The sequence below is a fragment of the Pongo pygmaeus genome, chromosome 5 (genome assembly GCF_028885625.2).
Source record: "Pongo pygmaeus isolate AG05252 chromosome 5, NHGRI_mPonPyg2-v2.0_pri, whole genome shotgun sequence".
Classification (NCBI taxonomy): domain Eukaryota; kingdom Metazoa; phylum Chordata; class Mammalia; order Primates; family Hominidae; genus Pongo; species Pongo pygmaeus.
This window is the reverse complement of record NC_072378.2, coordinates 30132303-30149328: the sequence shown is the minus strand read 5'-3', so window position 1 is coordinate 30149328 and position 17026 is coordinate 30132303. Positions and strand designations below refer to the sequence as shown.

General features: G+C 43.7%; 1 protein-coding gene across 1 annotated transcript; it reads right to left on the bottom strand.

Annotated features, from left to right (window-relative positions):
* Positions 1 to 6824: 6824 nt before the first annotated feature.
* On the bottom strand, positions 6825 to 15961 carry TRIM15 (tripartite motif containing 15). The gene is made up of 7 exons (XM_054491468.2): positions 15427 to 15961; positions 12233 to 12328; positions 10976 to 11206; positions 10246 to 10268; positions 8898 to 9013; positions 8505 to 8537; positions 6825 to 7686 (listed from the first exon to the last, which is right to left on the bottom strand). The coding sequence occupies exons 1-7, from the start codon at positions 15805 to 15807 to the stop codon at positions 7169 to 7171; spliced, it is 1398 nt and encodes a 465-aa protein (XP_054347443.2). The 5' UTR covers positions 15808 to 15961; the 3' UTR covers positions 6825 to 7168.
* Positions 15962 to 17026: the final 1065 nt, after the last annotated feature.

Here is a 17026-nt window from a genome sequence, read left to right as displayed (position 1 = left end):
GCCTCTACAGAAATCCACCAAACCACAATGACAAGAAGAAAGGAACAAAGAATATATAAAACAATCAGAAAATAACAATATGACAGGAACAAAGTCTCATATATCAATAACACTCTTGAATGTAAATGGAATAAATTCTTTACTTGAAAGATGTAGAATGGCTGGATTTATTTAGAAAGATAATCTACCTGAAAGCTGCTTCAAGAAACTCAGTAAAGTTTCTTACCAGTAAAGACAAATATAGACAAAGTAAAGGGATGGAAAAAGATATTCCATACAAATGGAGACAAAAAGTGAGGAGTAGCTATACTTATATCAGATACAACAGACTTTATGTCAAGAATTGTGAAAAAAAAAAGCCAAAAATGTCATTATATAATGATAAAGGGATCAATCCAGCAAGGAGATTCAACAGTTCTAAATATATATACACTAAACACCAGAGCACCCATATTCATAAAGCAAATATTACTAGCTCTAAAGAGAGAGACAGATTGGAATACAATAGTAGTGGGGGACTTTAGCACCTCATGCTCAGCATTAGACAGATTATCTAGACAGAAAATCAACAGAGGAACATTGGATTTAAACTGGACTTTAGACCAAATGAACCTAACATTTACGGAACATTCTATTCAACAACTGCAGAATATATATTCTTTTCATCAGAACATGGAATCTTCTCCAACATAGACCATATATTAGGCAACAAAACAAGTCTCAATAAATTTTTTAAAATTAAAATCATATCAAGTATTTTCTCAGACCACAATAGAATAAAATGAGAAATCAATACCAAGAGGAACTTTGGAAACTATACAAATACATAGACATTAAACCACATGGTCCTGAATGACCATTGGGTCAATGAACAAATTAGGATAGAAGGCCAGGCATGGTGGCTCACACCTGTCATCCTAGCACTTTGGGTGGCTGAGGCGGGTGGATCACCTGAGGTCAGAAGTTCGAGACCAGCCTGGCCAGCATGGTGAAACCCTGTCTCTGTGAATAATACAAAAAAATTAGCTGGGCGTGGTGGCGGGCACCTGTAATCCCAGCTACTTGGGAGGCTGAGGCAGGAGAACCGCTTGAACCTGGGAGGTGGAGGTTACAGTTAGCCGAGTTTACACCATTGAACTTCAGCCTGGGAGACAAGAGCAAAACTCCATCTCAAAAAAAAAAAAAAAAAAAAAAAAAGAAAAGAAATTAAGATGGAAATTTAAAAAATTCTAAAAACAAATGAAAATGGAAACACAAACAAAACCTGTGGGATTCAGCAAAGGCAGTGCTAAGAGGAAAGTTTACAGCAATAAATGCTTACATTAAAAAAGTAGAAAGATTACAAATTAACAATCCAACAATGGACCTGAAGGAGCTAGAAAAGCAAGAACAAACCAAACCCCAAATTAGCAGAAGAAAAGAAATAATAAAGATCAGAGCAGAAAGTAGAGACTTAAAGAAATACAAAGGATCAATGAGATGAAAAATTGGTTCTTTGAAAAGATATACAGAATTGATAAGCTACTAGCTAGACTAACCAAGAAGACAGAAGACCCATATGAACAAAATCAGAATTGAAAAAGGAGACATTACAACTGACATCACAGAAATATTAAAGATCTTCAGAGACTGTTATAAACAACTAGATAAAATTGGAAAATCTAGAGGAAGTGGATAAATTCCTGGAAACATACAACCTACCAAGACTGAATCAGAAAAAAATAGAAAACCTGAGCAGACCAATAATTAATAGCAAGATTGAATCAGCAATTAAAAGTCTCTCAAAGAAGAAAAGCCCAGGACTGGAGGGTTTAACAGCTGAATTCTACTAAACATACAAAGAAGAACTAATACCGATCCTCCTGAAACTGTTCAAACAAGTCAAAGAGGAAGGAATTTTCCCTAATTATATGAGGTCAGCATTACCCTAATACCAAAACCAGACAGATACACCACAACACCAACACAAAGAAAATTATAGGTCAATATCCCTAATGAACATAGATACAAAATCATAGATAGATACAAAAACCCTCAACAAAATACTAGCAAACCAAATCCAACACCACATCGAAAAATACTACATCAAAATCAGGTGGGATTTATAGTAGAGATGCAAAGATGTTTCAATACAAATAAATAAGCATGATACATATTATCAATATAATGTAGAACAAAAACCATATGATCATCTTAATAGATGCAGAAAAAGCGTTTGATAAAATTTAACATTCTTTTAAGATAAAAACATACAACACACTAGGCATAGACGGAACATACCTCGAATTCAAATGAGCCATATGTGACAAACCCATAGCTAACATGCTGAATGAGGAAAAGTGGAAAGCACAAGGTGTGATTTCACCAAAGAACTCTTAGATTTGATAAACGAATTCAGTACAGTTTCAGGCTACAAAATTAATACGCAAAAATCAGTAGCATTTCTTTACATCAATAATGATCTAGCCAACAAAGAAATCAAGAAGGCAATCTCATTTAGAAATTTTTGCTACCAAAAAGAATTTAGGATTGAATTTAACCAAGGAGGCGAAAGATCTTTACAAGGAAAACTACAAAATACTGTTGAGAGAAATTCAAAACAACTCAAATGGAAAAACACCCTATGCTCATGGATTGGAAGGAATATCAACATCATTAAAATGACCATATTGTTCAAAGTAATCTGCAGATTAAATGCAATCCCTAACAAAATATCAACATCATTCTTCACAGAATTTGAAAAAAACAATCCTTAAATTCATATGGACCAACCCCCCTCCCCAAAAAAGCCCAAATAGCCAAAGAAATCCTGAGCACAAAGAACAAATACTCTTGGATTAAAGAGAGTTTAGTAATTAATAATTTAGTAATACTTGCTACTAGAGATGTTTTTGTCAGGTTTGTCAAATATCAGATGGTTATAGGTGAAAATCAAATCAAAACCACAATGAGATACTATCTCACACCAGTCAAAATGGCTATTATTAAAAAGTCAAAAAGCAACAGATGCTGGCAAGGTTGCGAAGAAAAAGGAATGCTTTTAACACTGTTGGTGTGAGTGTAAATTAGTTCAACCATTGTGGAAGACTGTGTGGCAATTCCTCAAAAACCTAGAGGCAGAAATACCATTCAACCCAGCAATCTCATTACTGGGTATATACCCAAAGGAATAGAAATCATTCTCTATAAAGACACATGCATGTGTATGTTCATTGCAGTAGTATTCACAATAGCAAAGATATGAAATCAAACTAAATGCCCATCAATGATAGACTGGATAAAGAAAATGTGGTACACATATACCATGGAATATTTTACAGCCATAAAAAGGAATGAGATCATGTCCTTTGCAGGGACATGAATGGAACTGGAGGTTGTTATCCTTAGCAAACTAAAGTAGGAACAGAAAACCAAATACAGCATGTTTTCACTTATAAGTAGGATCTAAATAATGAGAACATATAGACACATGGCAGGAGGCGGGGGGAATAACACACACTGGGCCCTGTTGGAGGGCGGGGGTGGGAGGAGGGAGAGGATCAGGAAGAATAGCTAATGGGTGCTGGGCTTAATTCCTGGGTGATAGGATGATCTGTGTAGCTGACTACGATGGCACACATTTACCTGTGTAACAAACCTGCACATCTTGCACATGTACCCCTGAACTTAAAAGTTGAAAAAGTTTTAAAAAAAGAAAAACATTAGGGAGTAGCTGCCTATGGGAGTGAGGAGAATGGGAATAAAAATTGGGGAAAGAGGAGAAAATACAAATAAAACCAGAAGACCTTGCATGGACTGATGATGATAGTGTTCCAAGAACCGAGAGGTATGACTGAGTCAACGCTGTACACTGGAAGTCTGAAAGAAGGAAAGAACTGAAAATGAAAGAGAAAATAAAGGCCATGAGTAGAGCTAGGAAGCTTCGTTATAGACAGGAGAATGGGCGCCACATCCAGAGCAAAGTAAGCCGACCAGAGAGACAATGCATCTGCCTAGGCTCTAGTTCCCATTACAACCAGCTCACTGTCATCACAGTTCCTGGGCTCCAGAGAGATTCCATTATAGGTCCCACCTTGGTCCTTACAATAACCCCTCTGGTTCTCTGAGGCACCTCAGTGTGACTGCTCCTCACATAGTCCAGCAGCCTAGCAGTTCTTTTGTGGGGTCTCTTTGCCTCCTGCCCAGTAGTGGACAGAACTCAGCACTTGGAACTCAGGAACACTTACAAAAAGCATTAGGGGCAAGATAGGTTGTGTGGAGGATCCTGTAGGGGAGATAGAGGACAGTTTTACATCACAAACACAGGAATACAGCCATCCTGCGGCTCCAGCTGGACCACCAAATGAATCATTTCCTCTGCTTTTCCTTCAGGCAGCTCTCACTCCTCACCCTGAGGTCTTAGCCACTCCCAAATTTCTTTTGGCTTCTAAATTTCTCTTTCCTTTCTTATGCAGAACAATTTATTAATATAAGCACACAGCCTCCAAATGTGCATATACACACTTTTAAATTATCTGGACCACTCTAAAATTAGAAGTACCAGAGACTTGGAAATACAGTGTGCTTATGGTTCATCAGTTCTTTTTTTTTCTTTTTTTTCTGTTTAATACGGAACCAAAAATGCCCTGTCTGTCTAAAACATGAATTCAATGGGTAGCAAATGAAACAAAGCCCCATTGGGATGTGTCTGTTTTAGAAGTCTGAGTGTGGTGGAAATGTGACTGCACTGAGCTCCAGGACAGGTGGATTCTACTTCAGCAGGTCACAAAGATCAGCTGTGAAAATTGTTAGACAAGTTCATTTAACTGTGTGCCAGTTTTCTTAACCACCAAATGAGAAAAACAAAATAGGTCTTATGTATTTCACAGGCTTGTTGTAAGGTTCAAATGAAGATATAATTAAAACAAATGTTTTTGACTTTATAGCCTTGTGTAATGTTTGACCAGTGTTATAATTAGCATGTGTTGAACATAGTTTTTCTTTTGGAGGGGTTGCAAAGAATATTTATGGCATAATCTAATTTATGTAAAAAAAAGAGAAAGCAATATATATTTGTATTCAAAACTTGCAGGATATACAAAAAATTGATATCAATGATTAACTATGGGGAGTGGCAAGGGGAAGTGTTGAGTGGGTGGGGAAAGAGGTTTTTATCTATACACTTTGAAAATGTTTGAATCTTCTTAACCATGAGCATATACAACTTTTATAATAAGCACTGGGCAATACTGCTACCACTACCACTACTACTACTGCTAGGTTGGACTACCAAGCCACTTGGGTCAGACAAGGATGGCTCTGCTCACCACACTGGGGGGCAGAAGAAACCCCACATTGTCTGGTTTCTTTTATACCAAGAACCTCTATTTGCCCAACAGTCAAGTTAGGGTTAATTATTCACATCACAATGACTCATGTTACAATTTTTAAATAAAATTCACATATGGGCCAAACTCTTTGAATGCCTTTAAAACATCTGAGCCATGCTTTAGGAGCAGGGCTTATGCAATAATGAAGATGTTCTTTGTTTTGTTTGTTTGTTTATTTCTTGGAGACGGAGTCTCACTCTGTCACCCAGGCTGGAGTGCAGTGGCGCAATCTCAGCTCACTGCAACCTCTGCCTCCCGGGTTCAAGTGATTCCCCTGCCTCAGCCTCCCAAGTAGCTGGTCTGCCACCAAACCCAGCTAATTTTTGTATATTTAGTAGAGATGGGGTTTCACCATGTTGGCCAGGCTGGTCTCAAACACCTGACCTCAGGTGACCCACCTGCCTCGGCCTACTGGCGTGAGCCACTGCACTGAGCCTGTTTTTTGTTTTTTGTTTTTTGTTTTTTTTTCGAGATGGAGTCTCACTCTGTCACTCGGGCTAGAATGCAGTGGCTTGATCTTAGCTCACTGCAACCTCCGCCTCCCTGGTTTAAGTGATTCTCCTGCCTCAGCCTCCTGAGCAGCTGGGATTACAGGCGCCCGCCATCTCGCCCAGCTAACTTTTATATTTTTAATAGAGACAGGGTTTCACCATGCTGTCCAGGCTGGTCTTAAACTCCTGACCTTAAGTGATCCACCTGCCTCAGCCTCCCAAAGTGTTGGGATTACTGGCGCAAGCCACCGTGCCGACCCTAAAGTGTTCTTGTACACAGGGAACCTGGATTGGAGTTGAAGGCAGATTTTCTTCAGAGGTTGGGGTGAAAGGGTGAGAATGTGAGTGTTCAACTTGACAGGAGAAAGAGTAGGGGTGGGAGGAACCATCACTTGCATAGGGATTCATACTTCGCTTTTTAAAGTTATTTTAACCTCTGGTCTGTTGCTGTGTCCAAATAATAACTGCAATAATAACAAATATTTGAGAGGTTAGTTAGACCTGAGCAAAAGCCTCATTTTATTAAACAGTGGGGCCTGGTGATTGTCCCACTGTCTGTCATCAGGGGTGTCCTGACTAAAAGAAGGGACAGGATTGTGTCTTGGTCACAGAGGGATCAGCACCCTTCCTCTCTGCATCTACTCCCTCGAGCCATCTCGGCCCTAAATTGCCAGCACAGGCAGATTCCACTAGATTTAAGCCTTTCTCCAGTCCCATCAGCGCTAATTGGACACATGGAATCCAGAGGTCTGTGAGTCACACTTTCTTAGGACATTCTCTACAAGTCCAGAGAAATGGCCAGAAGGGAAGGGAAAGGAAGGGGCCTTGGGGTCCACCCAGGGCTGATGAAAAGGCCGTAAGCCCTACAAAGGTGGAGGCATCTTCAGGTGTGTGTCAAAGTACGAAGTTAACTGCATAAATTAGTGCAAGTCCAGCAAAACCCTGGTTTTTCCCACGATGATTATTTTGAAACTGTTTAAACATTTTATTTTAGATGTCTTTTTCTTTTTTTTCCCCGAAAGCCCGCTGACTCCTAGGTTGGCTGTTGCCCTAGGCACAGCCAAAGCCCCCTGTGGTTCTGCACTCAGAGGTGCAGAGAAGGCCGGAATGTCACAGGGAGGCTCAGGACGTCAGGGAGCTGAGGGCCTAAGATAAATAAAGTAAAAACAACTGCTGTTCGAGACTCAAGTCCCCTGTCCTCTCGCCTTACGCGGGCACAGGGAGCTCCCAGGCCGCACGCTGGCCAGGGGCGGAGCTGGATCCCGGAGAGCCGCCGTCTCTGCTTCGCCGCCCTTCGCGCGCCACGCTTCAGCCTTTCAGCGTAAGGCAGGAACCTTTTTTCCAGACGGCAAAGAAAGGGAAGACTTTGCCGGAGAAAGAGGCAGTAAAGGTGAAGATGGGCTCCTGGGTCTGGGCGTTGTGGAGGGTCACCCGCCCCGCCTCGTAGTCCAGGGTGATGCCCACGCCGCGCGGGATCTCGCTCAGCGGCAGGTCGGTGCCCGGAGAGGTGCTGGCCCAGCACTGCTGGTGCGAGATGATCACGGCCCAGACGCCGTCCTTGGCGCTGAGGCCCATCTCCCCCTTCCTCCTCACCCCCTCCCCGGCCACCCCCACCGTGCAGCCGCCGCCGTCGCCCAGCTGCAGGTCAACCTGCCAGTGGTGGCGCCCGGAGGAGAAGCCCGGGAAGCCCAGAACCGCCGGGAGGCCGTCGAAGCGCAGAGGGCTGTCTGGCAGGTTCTTCTTCTGCCGGGTGTACCTCACTGACTTCCTGTCTTCCGAGAGAACTAGGCTCCGGCTGGCGGTCTGAGGGTCCAGAGTGATGACCCCTAGAGGGAGGAGAGCGCAGACATCAACAAAAGGCGGCAACCACAGATGTTCCTAGAGCAGGCAATGCGCGTGGGAGGCAGAAGGAGTACTGGACTTGGGCAGCCTGCCATTGGGCCACTTCTCTGAACCGCCCTTCTACCTAATCAGCAAGTGGTGCTGTAAGGATTTGCTTCTCATAGTGCAGCGGGAGGGACCAGCAGCATCCCCATCGCCTGGGAGTCTGTTAGAAATGCAGAATATTGGGCCCCATCCCACCCTACTAAATCAGAATCTGCATTTTAACAGGATGCCTAGGAAACCTTTCTGCGTATTAATTTTGAAAAGCACTTATCTATACCAGAGTGAGGTGATGCTTATGGAAACAACTTCTAAATTAAGCACCAATTTAAAAATAAATGTGATTTTTTAAAAATTGCACATTATTTGTTCAAATCAATAAAGAGTCCAGCACAATGCTGCTCAAAAAACTAGGGCTTGATAAGCATTTTTCAACGAGTAATATCTATACAAGTAGATGACATTAACTGAGCACTTACTATGAGTCAGGTAATATACTAAGCTCTTTGCATGTATTAATTTATTTTGTCCTCGCAGCTACTTATGGGACAGGTACAGTACTTTTATTTTCATTTTACTGATGAAGAAAATATTGTGGGACAGAGGCTTAATAACTGCCCAGTGTCTCAGAGCTAGCAAGAACTGGAATCGAGAACTCAAGCAATCAAGCTCCAGAATTCATGCATTTTATTGCTCTGTTTGCGGCCATGGATTGAATGGGTGAATGGAAGAATGGTTCCCCAAATCCCAAGCTGTTTACCTGAATCTATTTCCAGATGATGCGCCAAGTTTTCTGAGGGAAGCAGAAATAGAAAGAGAGATCTGTGACTTATTACTTCTTATAGGCACCCCCAGGGTCAAGGTGTCTTGAGTACAATGTGAAGATGAGGACAGAAGCCTCGGCTTCTGCTGTGGTGTAGTGGAGGAGAAGTGGTCCTCACCCTCCTGGACTCTCAGTCCCGCACCTGTCCTTAGGGAGTGGAGGAGATGCTCTGGGAATGGTGCCCCTGAATAAATTGAGATCACTAAGGGAAGGCTCTGGGGAAGGAAGATGCCTTGAGCCAGGTTTGGAGGGCAGAGAAGGATGGAGATGGGTGGAAGGCAGGAGGGCAGCTAACGGGACTGGGGAAAACTGCGGCCCCTTCCCCTTTACCTGAGAACACCCTCATCATCTCTGGGAGGGTGAGTATTTTCCTGTGGAAATCACGGATCTTCTTGACAAGGTCAGGAGAAATGGCCTCAGGACTCACAAAAGTCTTCATCTCACACCTACAGACAGGTTTGGTAACCAGTTAGGTCCAAATTCCAAAAACAAATGTTCAGGTGAGACCAAGTGAGGCTAAAATCAGACTAAAGAATGATCTTGGCATCTGTGGTGAATAATCAGATTGAGTATCATTTCTTTACTTTTGCTGGAAATATATAGTTACTAAAGTAGTAGGCATTTCAGTTAAACCTAAGAGGAACAAACGATAATTACTTCTCAAGAATTGGAGGTAAGCCCCTTTAGGAGAATGTTTGGTTCTGCAAGGGCTGAGGGACAGAGATCATTACCCCTTTTGGCCTCTAGAGGGCAACAGGGTACCATTTGAAAACAGCCTTAAACTACCCTTGTGTATGCCGCTATTTGTAAAGGAAAAGAGGCTAGAAGGGAAGAAAAAAAAGGATAAACGAAAATACATACTGCAATGAAAAAAACTGATTCTGGTCCCAGCTCAGTCCTCATTAGACACTTGCTGCATTACCTTGAAGACTCTTCACCCCCCGGGTCTCAGTTTCTTCATCAGACTGGAAGACCTCCAAGCCCTTCTAGATCTAAACCTCTAATGCTCTTTGAAAAGCATGTTTGGAGACACTTCCTGATTCCTAGACCCTGGGTTTATCCTCCCTGCACGTGAATAGGCACAAAGCACGTGACAAGTGCTCCCTAGTCACTACACCCCTCCTCATCTCAGTGCAGACTGCTAATGCTTATAGCAGACAGGGAAGGAAAGGGCCATGCATTTACAATGCCTCTGGCTCCTGGTGGCTGTTCTTTTACAGTAGCATTAGAAAATTCCGAAGGAAACCAGAGATGTGTGTAAAAAATGAATGAATGAAAGAACAGGCTGGTGTTCCCAGTTTCCATGCTTATCATAGTCTACAGAAAGTATTCCCCTTTTAAATTACATTTTAAGTGGTGTTAGATACTGACTCAAGTACTAATAATTTCATAGATTAAATAAATGTTCCCGGATCAACCTAAAAACATGATTATTATTTATAGCTTTACTTCTAGAGGAAAAAAATGTGTCCCCAATACCAACCAATCAATTTAAAAATGAACCTTCAGAACGCAAATCTTTAGTGAGTTTGGACTGTTTGTGCACGGTTGAATGAGACTGTGTCTGCCAGAGTGCCTTTGCTTTCCTGGCAAAATGGGTGGCAGTAAGTGCCCCTGCCCCTTCCCCTTCAGTCTTGATGTTGAGTAAAATGAGGCAGGACTGGGGAGTGGGCCCTACCTGCTCTGGTTGACTCTGACGTCCTACAAAAGAAAGACAAGAACATACATTTAGGTTCCATAAGTCCTTCCTGTCAGGGATTCTGTACATCCCTTTTCCCTTAATATATGAGCTCAAAACTCTCTTGCAGAGAATTGTCCTGTTTAATTACCTACTCATTAGATTGTTCTTTCACATCATGTTTTCTTACTAATTTGGGTTTCTGTAGTCAGTTCATTTGTGCTGGTTTCCCTGTTTCAGCCTTACTGTGGGGGTGGGTTGTGTCTGCAATGATTAGGAAGTGGTAGAGAGCAGGGGCCTGCCTTCAGTTATCAGCTGGACCTGATGTAAGCCAGGATCACATATTCATAACCACAGCAGACACTAGTTATTGAGTTCTTTCTGTGTACCAGGAGCCATGCCAAGCATTTTATATGGATTGTTTCTTATAATTCTGCAACAACTTTATGAGGGAGGTGCTATTGTTGTTCCCATGTTTAGAGAGGTTAAGAGACTCACTCAAGTCACACAATTGGAAGAGCCAACATTCAAATCCAAGACTGTCTGACCCTAAAGCCCTTAACATGACCACAGTGTATGACTTGGGCAAGTCTCCAGCCCCTCTGGGTCTGCACCCCCTTAACCTCTCTCCACTTCCCTTTCCTGCCTCTCTCCAGCCCACAGCATGGTGCCCACCCCCTTCCCCGTGGAGTCCCTCTCCTATCCCACAAAGTGGTGAGGTGTCTCTCACTTGTAGAAGCTCACTTGCTGGCTGCTGACATTTCTCCTCCAGCTCCTTGACCTGGGCTCCAAGCCGGGTGACTTCCTCAGAGACCTTTGTGATATATTCATCCCTCTCCTTCCAAATCTGCTGCTCCAGCTCCCTCAGCCTGGCCAGCAGGAGACACCGCTGTTGCTCCAGCTCCTGCTGCAGCCTCTCAAAAGCTGTTTCCACCTGATGCTTCTTGCTTTCAATCTGAGTCTGCAAGGGATAAAAGGCAGACATGGTTAGGAAGGGGCTCAGAGATAGCTTCCAGGATGATCATCTATATACTTATTATTGATTAACAAGGATAGGGAGTAACTGGTTCCAAGACTCATTCCATTTACTAATATGCCTAGAAGTAGATAGGTCTCAGGATGAACTTACCAATGATGAGGGCTATGCTATTGTCTTAGCTAGAGATTCTAATAATGCTACATTATGCTCTCAGAATGATGTTGAACTTTTCAAAAATATTTCCACAACTACAATACCATTGTAACCCTACTATCCTTCTTAGACTTAGGTTGGGAAGACTGTAGTCATTTCTTAGAGACAAAAGGAAGTTGTGATTGGAGTCAACACAACTTAGTGAGAGAGTGTGTAATTTTGGTTTTAGCCATGGAAATCACCAACTACAGGGCATACTTTGATGAGAGCTGAGGGGTGATGGAGAGGTTGTTTTGTCCCCACACTGTCTCCTTGGTCAAGGTACCAGAAATCCCCACACTGCGATTCCTCCATAACTTTATAGCATGAAAAAAGAGGCAGTAGGGAGCCAGATGTAGCCACACCGTTAGCCTACTGTCCTCAAGGTCAGCCTGTGGTCCGGACTAGAATCCCAACACTAATATATACTTTCTGACCCCAAGCTTCCCATCTGAAGGTGGTGTGTTCAGGCAGACAGACTAGGATGGAAAGAACAATGAATTAAGGGTCAAGAGATCCAGGTTCATCATGAACTTGGGCTTTGCTATGTGGCCTTGGGAGCATTGCTTTTCTGGACCTAAGTTTTCTGCTCTGTAAAATGTGATATACAAGATGGATCTTGGATTGCAAGACATCAGAACCACTTCTAGTGCTCATGGTCTGAGACCCTAAATGGCTTTGTGCTGCCACAGGAAGGTGAATGAGAACAGTTTGTCAGTTCTTTTCAGCCAGAAAACAGATACCAGCCAACAGGTTTCCCCAGAGTCTCTTAAGAAAACCTTCAAAGGAAAAGGTAGCCAGTGACGTGGCCTGTACCAGCAGCACTTGAAGCTTCTGGTCTTCTCGACACTTTACGTCCTCAATCTCATCTCTCTCCATGCTCAGAGCTTCCAATCGACTCCTGAGACGATCCTGTGGGGAGAAGAATGGGTGGATAGAGGTGACTGAATTAATAATTCAACTCACAATTATTAACTATCACATCCTGGGCACACTGTTGAGTGCTGAAGGATTCAAAGGTGGAAAAGGCCCAGTACTTGTCCCTAAAGAGATCACTATCTCAGGGAGAAGTCAATGTCAAATGATTAAAATACAGATGGATAAATGCAATAGTCCAGGGGTATACAAAGTGAGATGGGAACACAGATGTCAGCTCTGCCTGTAGGCCTAAGGGAAGGTTTGGAAAGCAGAAAACATTTACAGTATGCCTTGAAAGGTAAATTTCCAGTTAAATAGAGAGGGAGAGAAAAGGACTTAGTGCCCACAGATGTGAAGGACTTCTTCAAGGAGAACTACAAACCACTGCTCAAGGAAATCAGAGAGGACACAAACAAATGGAAAAACATTCCATGCTCATGGATAGGAAGAATCAAATATTGTGAAAATGGCCATAGTGCCCAAAGTAATTTATAGATTCAATGTTATCCCCATCAAGCTACCATTGACTTTCTTCACAGAATTAGAAAAAACTACTTTATATTTCATATGGAACCAAAAAAGAGCCCACATAGCTGAGACAATCTTAAGCAAAAAGAACAAAGCCGGAGGCATCATGCTACCTGACTTCAAACTATATTACAAGGCTACAGTAACCAAAACAGCATGGTACTGGTATCAAAACAGATATATAGAACAGAACAAGGGCCTCAGAAATAACACCACACATCTACAACCATCTGATCTTTGATAAACCTGACAGAAACAAGAAATGGGGAAAAGATTCCCTATTTAATAAATGGTGCTGGGAAAACTGGCTAGCCATATGCAGAAAACTGAAACTGGTCCCCTTCCTTACACCTGATATAAAAATTAACTCAAGATGGATTAAAGACTTAAACGTAAGACCTAAAACCATAAAAACCCTAGAAGAAAATCTAGGCAATACCATTCAGGACATAGGCATGGGCAAAGACTTCATGACTAAAACACCAAAAGCAGTGGCAACAAAAGCCAAAATTGACAAATGGGATCTAATTAAATGAAAGAGCTTCTGCACAGCAAAAGAAACTATCATCAGAGTGAACAGGCAACCTACAGAATGAGAGAAAAATTTTGCAATCTATCCATCTGACAAATGGCTAATATCCAAAATCTACAAAGAACTTAAACAAATTGACAAGAAAAAAACAAACAACCCCATCAAAAAGTAGGTGAAGGATATTAACAGACACTTCTCAAAAGAAGACATTTATGCAGCCAACAAACATATGAAAAGAAGCTTATCATCACTGGTCATTAGAGAAATGCAAATCAAAACCACAATGAGATACCATCTCACGCCAGTTAGAATGGTGATCATTAAAAAGTCAGGAAATAACAGATGCTGGAGATGATGTGGAGAAATAGGAATGTTTTTACACTGTTGGTGGGAGTGTAAATTAGTTCAACCATTCTGGAAGACAGTGTGGTGATTCCTCAAGAATCTAGAACCAGAAATACCATTTGATCTGGCAAACCCATTACTGGGTATATACCCAAAGGATTATAAATTATTCTGCTATAAAGACACATGCACACATATGTTTATTGCAGCATTGTTCACAATAGCAAAGACTTGGAACCAACCCAAATGCCCATCAATGATAGACTGGATAAAGAAAATATGGCACATATACACCATGGAATACTATGCAGGCATACAAGAGGATGAGTTCATGTCCTTTGCAGGGATATGGATGAAGCTGGAAACCATCATTCTCAGCAAACTAACACAAGAACAGAAAACCAAACACTGCATGTTCTTACTCATAAGTGGGAGTTGAACAATGAGAACACATGGACACAGGGAGGGGAACATCACACACCGGGGCCTGTGAGGGGATGGGGGGGTTAGAGGAGGGATAGCATTTGGAGAAATACCTAATATAGATGACGGGTTGATGGGTGCAGCAAACCACCATGTCATGTGTATACCTATGTAACAAACCTGCACGTTCTGCACACGTATCCCAGAACTTAAAGTATAATTAAAAAAAAAGAAAAGGACTTAATGCCCCTGAATTGTATACTTAAAAAGAGAGAGAGGTGGGAGGAGGGGAGAAGAGTATTCTAGGAGGAAGAGACTATGTGCAAAAAGTATTGGAAGCAGGAATGAATAAGACAACTCAGGAAAAAACAGCAAGCGCAGCTCAGTCTGGCCAGACACATGGTGCCTTGAGGAGGCTGGCTGAGCAATGAGGCCGGACAGGGAGGAAGGATCCCGACTGCAAAGGGCCTTGAATGTCTTGCTAAAGACGTTGGACTTTCTTTGGGCACTAAGAATACATGGGAGGATTTTGCGCAGATGAGTGACTTTGTGTTTTAGGAGGATCTGTCTCCCAGCAGATTGGAAGGTGACTGGAAAGGGTGAGAATGGAGACAGGGAATGCCATGGAGACTGCAAAGTCTGGACAAGAGATAGGGAGAACCTGGCTGTGAGGATAAGGCAGAATTAAAGATTTGGGAGATGTTTCTAAGGAAACAACTTCCAGACCTGGTGACTGGATGACAAGAGAGAGATCTGAGGGCTGACAGGAAAGTGCCCCAAGGCCAGATGGGGAATTCTCACAATTCTGGACTACTGCAACCCTCCCTTTCTCAAGAAGAGCAGTGCTAGCAGGTTCCCCTTCCCAGCTCCTCCCTCCCCTCTGCGCCCTGGCAGTCAGGGCCCTATAAATCCCATTTCCAGTCTGGATCCTGGGAGAACAAGTTTACCCTGCCCATAATCTGCAGAAGATCCCACTCGGCACTGGAGCTTTCTTTCCATAGTGAGTGAAGCCAAGGCTACAGTTCTTTGCACTCCATTTCTGTGGAGTCTGAGAGCTGGAGATGAAGTTCCCCCCAGACCAGGAACTACCATACATCCAAGTGGAGCCCTATCTGCCTTCAGTCTGGAATGCCTCGAAAGTCCCTGTAACCTTAGGGTTCCCTGATGTGGAAGCCTTTCATCCAGATCCCCACCGGATTTCCTCCCCTCATAACAGGACATCATCCTGCCCCAAACAGGCCCTAGGTAAAGCCACACTTCTTACCCGGTAGGGCTCAATGGCCTCGTCCAGGAACCCCACGGTGTGAGCCTGGTGCGTGGGACCCTCTCTGCAGAACACACAGAGGAACTCGGCGTCGTTCTCGCAGAAGAAGTAGATCTTCTCGCCGTGCTCCTCGCAGTAAGTCTCTCCCAGCGGGCCCAGGGGCACAGGGGCCATGTGAGTCTCTGTCTGCTCCTCCTCTTGGCAGAGCGGGCAGAGCAGGATCTTGCCCGAGGACTGGGCCCCCATCTGGGAGAGCGCGGGGAGGCAGAGCCGGCAGAAGGTGTGTCCACAGGGAACGGTCACCGCATCCTCCAGCGGCCCCGCACAGAGGGTACAGGCGGGCAGCTCATGGACCACCTTCAGGGAGGGGGTTGCGGGCATCACGGTGCCTTCCCCAGCCCGTCCACTCCGGCCTCCTTCTCAGCCCACGCGAATTCCCTTTCCCTGAAATCGAGTCACACTTATATGAATCGCAGAGGGAAAGGGCTGCAAGGCTGAGAGAGAGAAAGAGACAGAGAGAGAGAGAAAGAGAGAGAGAGAGGCAGGAATGCCAGCACAGGGAAGCCACCTGGCTCCGCCTCTTGTGTTCCCTAGAACCCTGGCCACCACCTATCAGCGGAGTGGGTCCAAATTCCAGGGCGTCTCGAATTACCCAGAATTTCCCAGTGGCGGCCAAGTAAGCCAGTTCTTTACTCCTGGCTCCTTCTGGTCCCTAGGGTGGAGAACAGAGCACACCATGAGGTCACAGGGGGATGGGTTTCCTGGAATCTGTAGACCACAGTGGCTGGGGAGAACTGGGGAGCGGACACTTCCTGTCAGATTGAGCAGGTGGGAGCCATAAACTTCTGGCTCTGAGGCGTGCCCACAGCATCAAAGTCCAGGCTGGAGTGAGAGGTGTGGACTTCGGGAGATTCTGCGGGAAGTGTGTGGGCGGGACGCTGTTTCAACACTGCAGGTAGGGTGTAAGGCTTGCTCATCGGGTCCTCTCTTCTGCTCCCCTTTCCTCCCTCACCACATCTGCCCATGGTGGCCCCTCCTACGGTCCCAAATCCCCCACCACCTGGCACAACAGTCCCCTTTGGGGTTCGGGTAACACTTGACTATTTTATTTATTTATTTATTTATTTATTTATTTATTTATTTATTTTTACTGTAGCGGGGAGAAGGCAAGAAACCATAATGCAAATGATTTATGTTGGTACACATTAGAAAACGATTAGTCAGAAAAACAGTTTCAACCACATTTATCTAGGGTTTAGTATTTTTATATTACTACATTCAATTTTAATAACCCTCTAGGCAAACATTATTACCTTCATTTTACAGAGAAAGAAATGTAAACTGACTTTCCAAATGTAAAGCGACTTTCCAAAGGTCACAAAGGCTAGAAAGTATCATGTCAGGGACGATTCCAGTCTCCTGGCTTAAAGCCCTACGCTCCTCCCACACCTCACGCCAAGACCAAGATCAGCAGCCACGGTCCTTCACCCATGCACACATCTGTGGATAAAAGCAGGCCTTCCCCCATTCTCCCACTGGGTGATCAGCCTAGCCCCTTGTGGTTGCTCCCTTTTTACTCTAATCACTTTATTACCTCCCC

Coding starts and splice junctions, on each gene's coding strand:
- TRIM15 (XM_054491468.2), bottom strand. CDS start 15,807: ATGCCCGCAACCCCCTCCCTGAAGGTGGTCCATGAGCTGCCCGCCTGT. Junction 11,207..12,232: donor AGAAGCTTCAAGTGCTGCTG/GTACAGGCCACG, acceptor TATCCCTTGCAG/ACTCAGATTGAAAGCAAGAA. Junction 8,538..8,897: donor GATGATGAGGGTGTTCTCAG/GTAAAGGGGAAG, acceptor TGCTTCCCTCAG/AAAACTTGGCGCATCATCTG.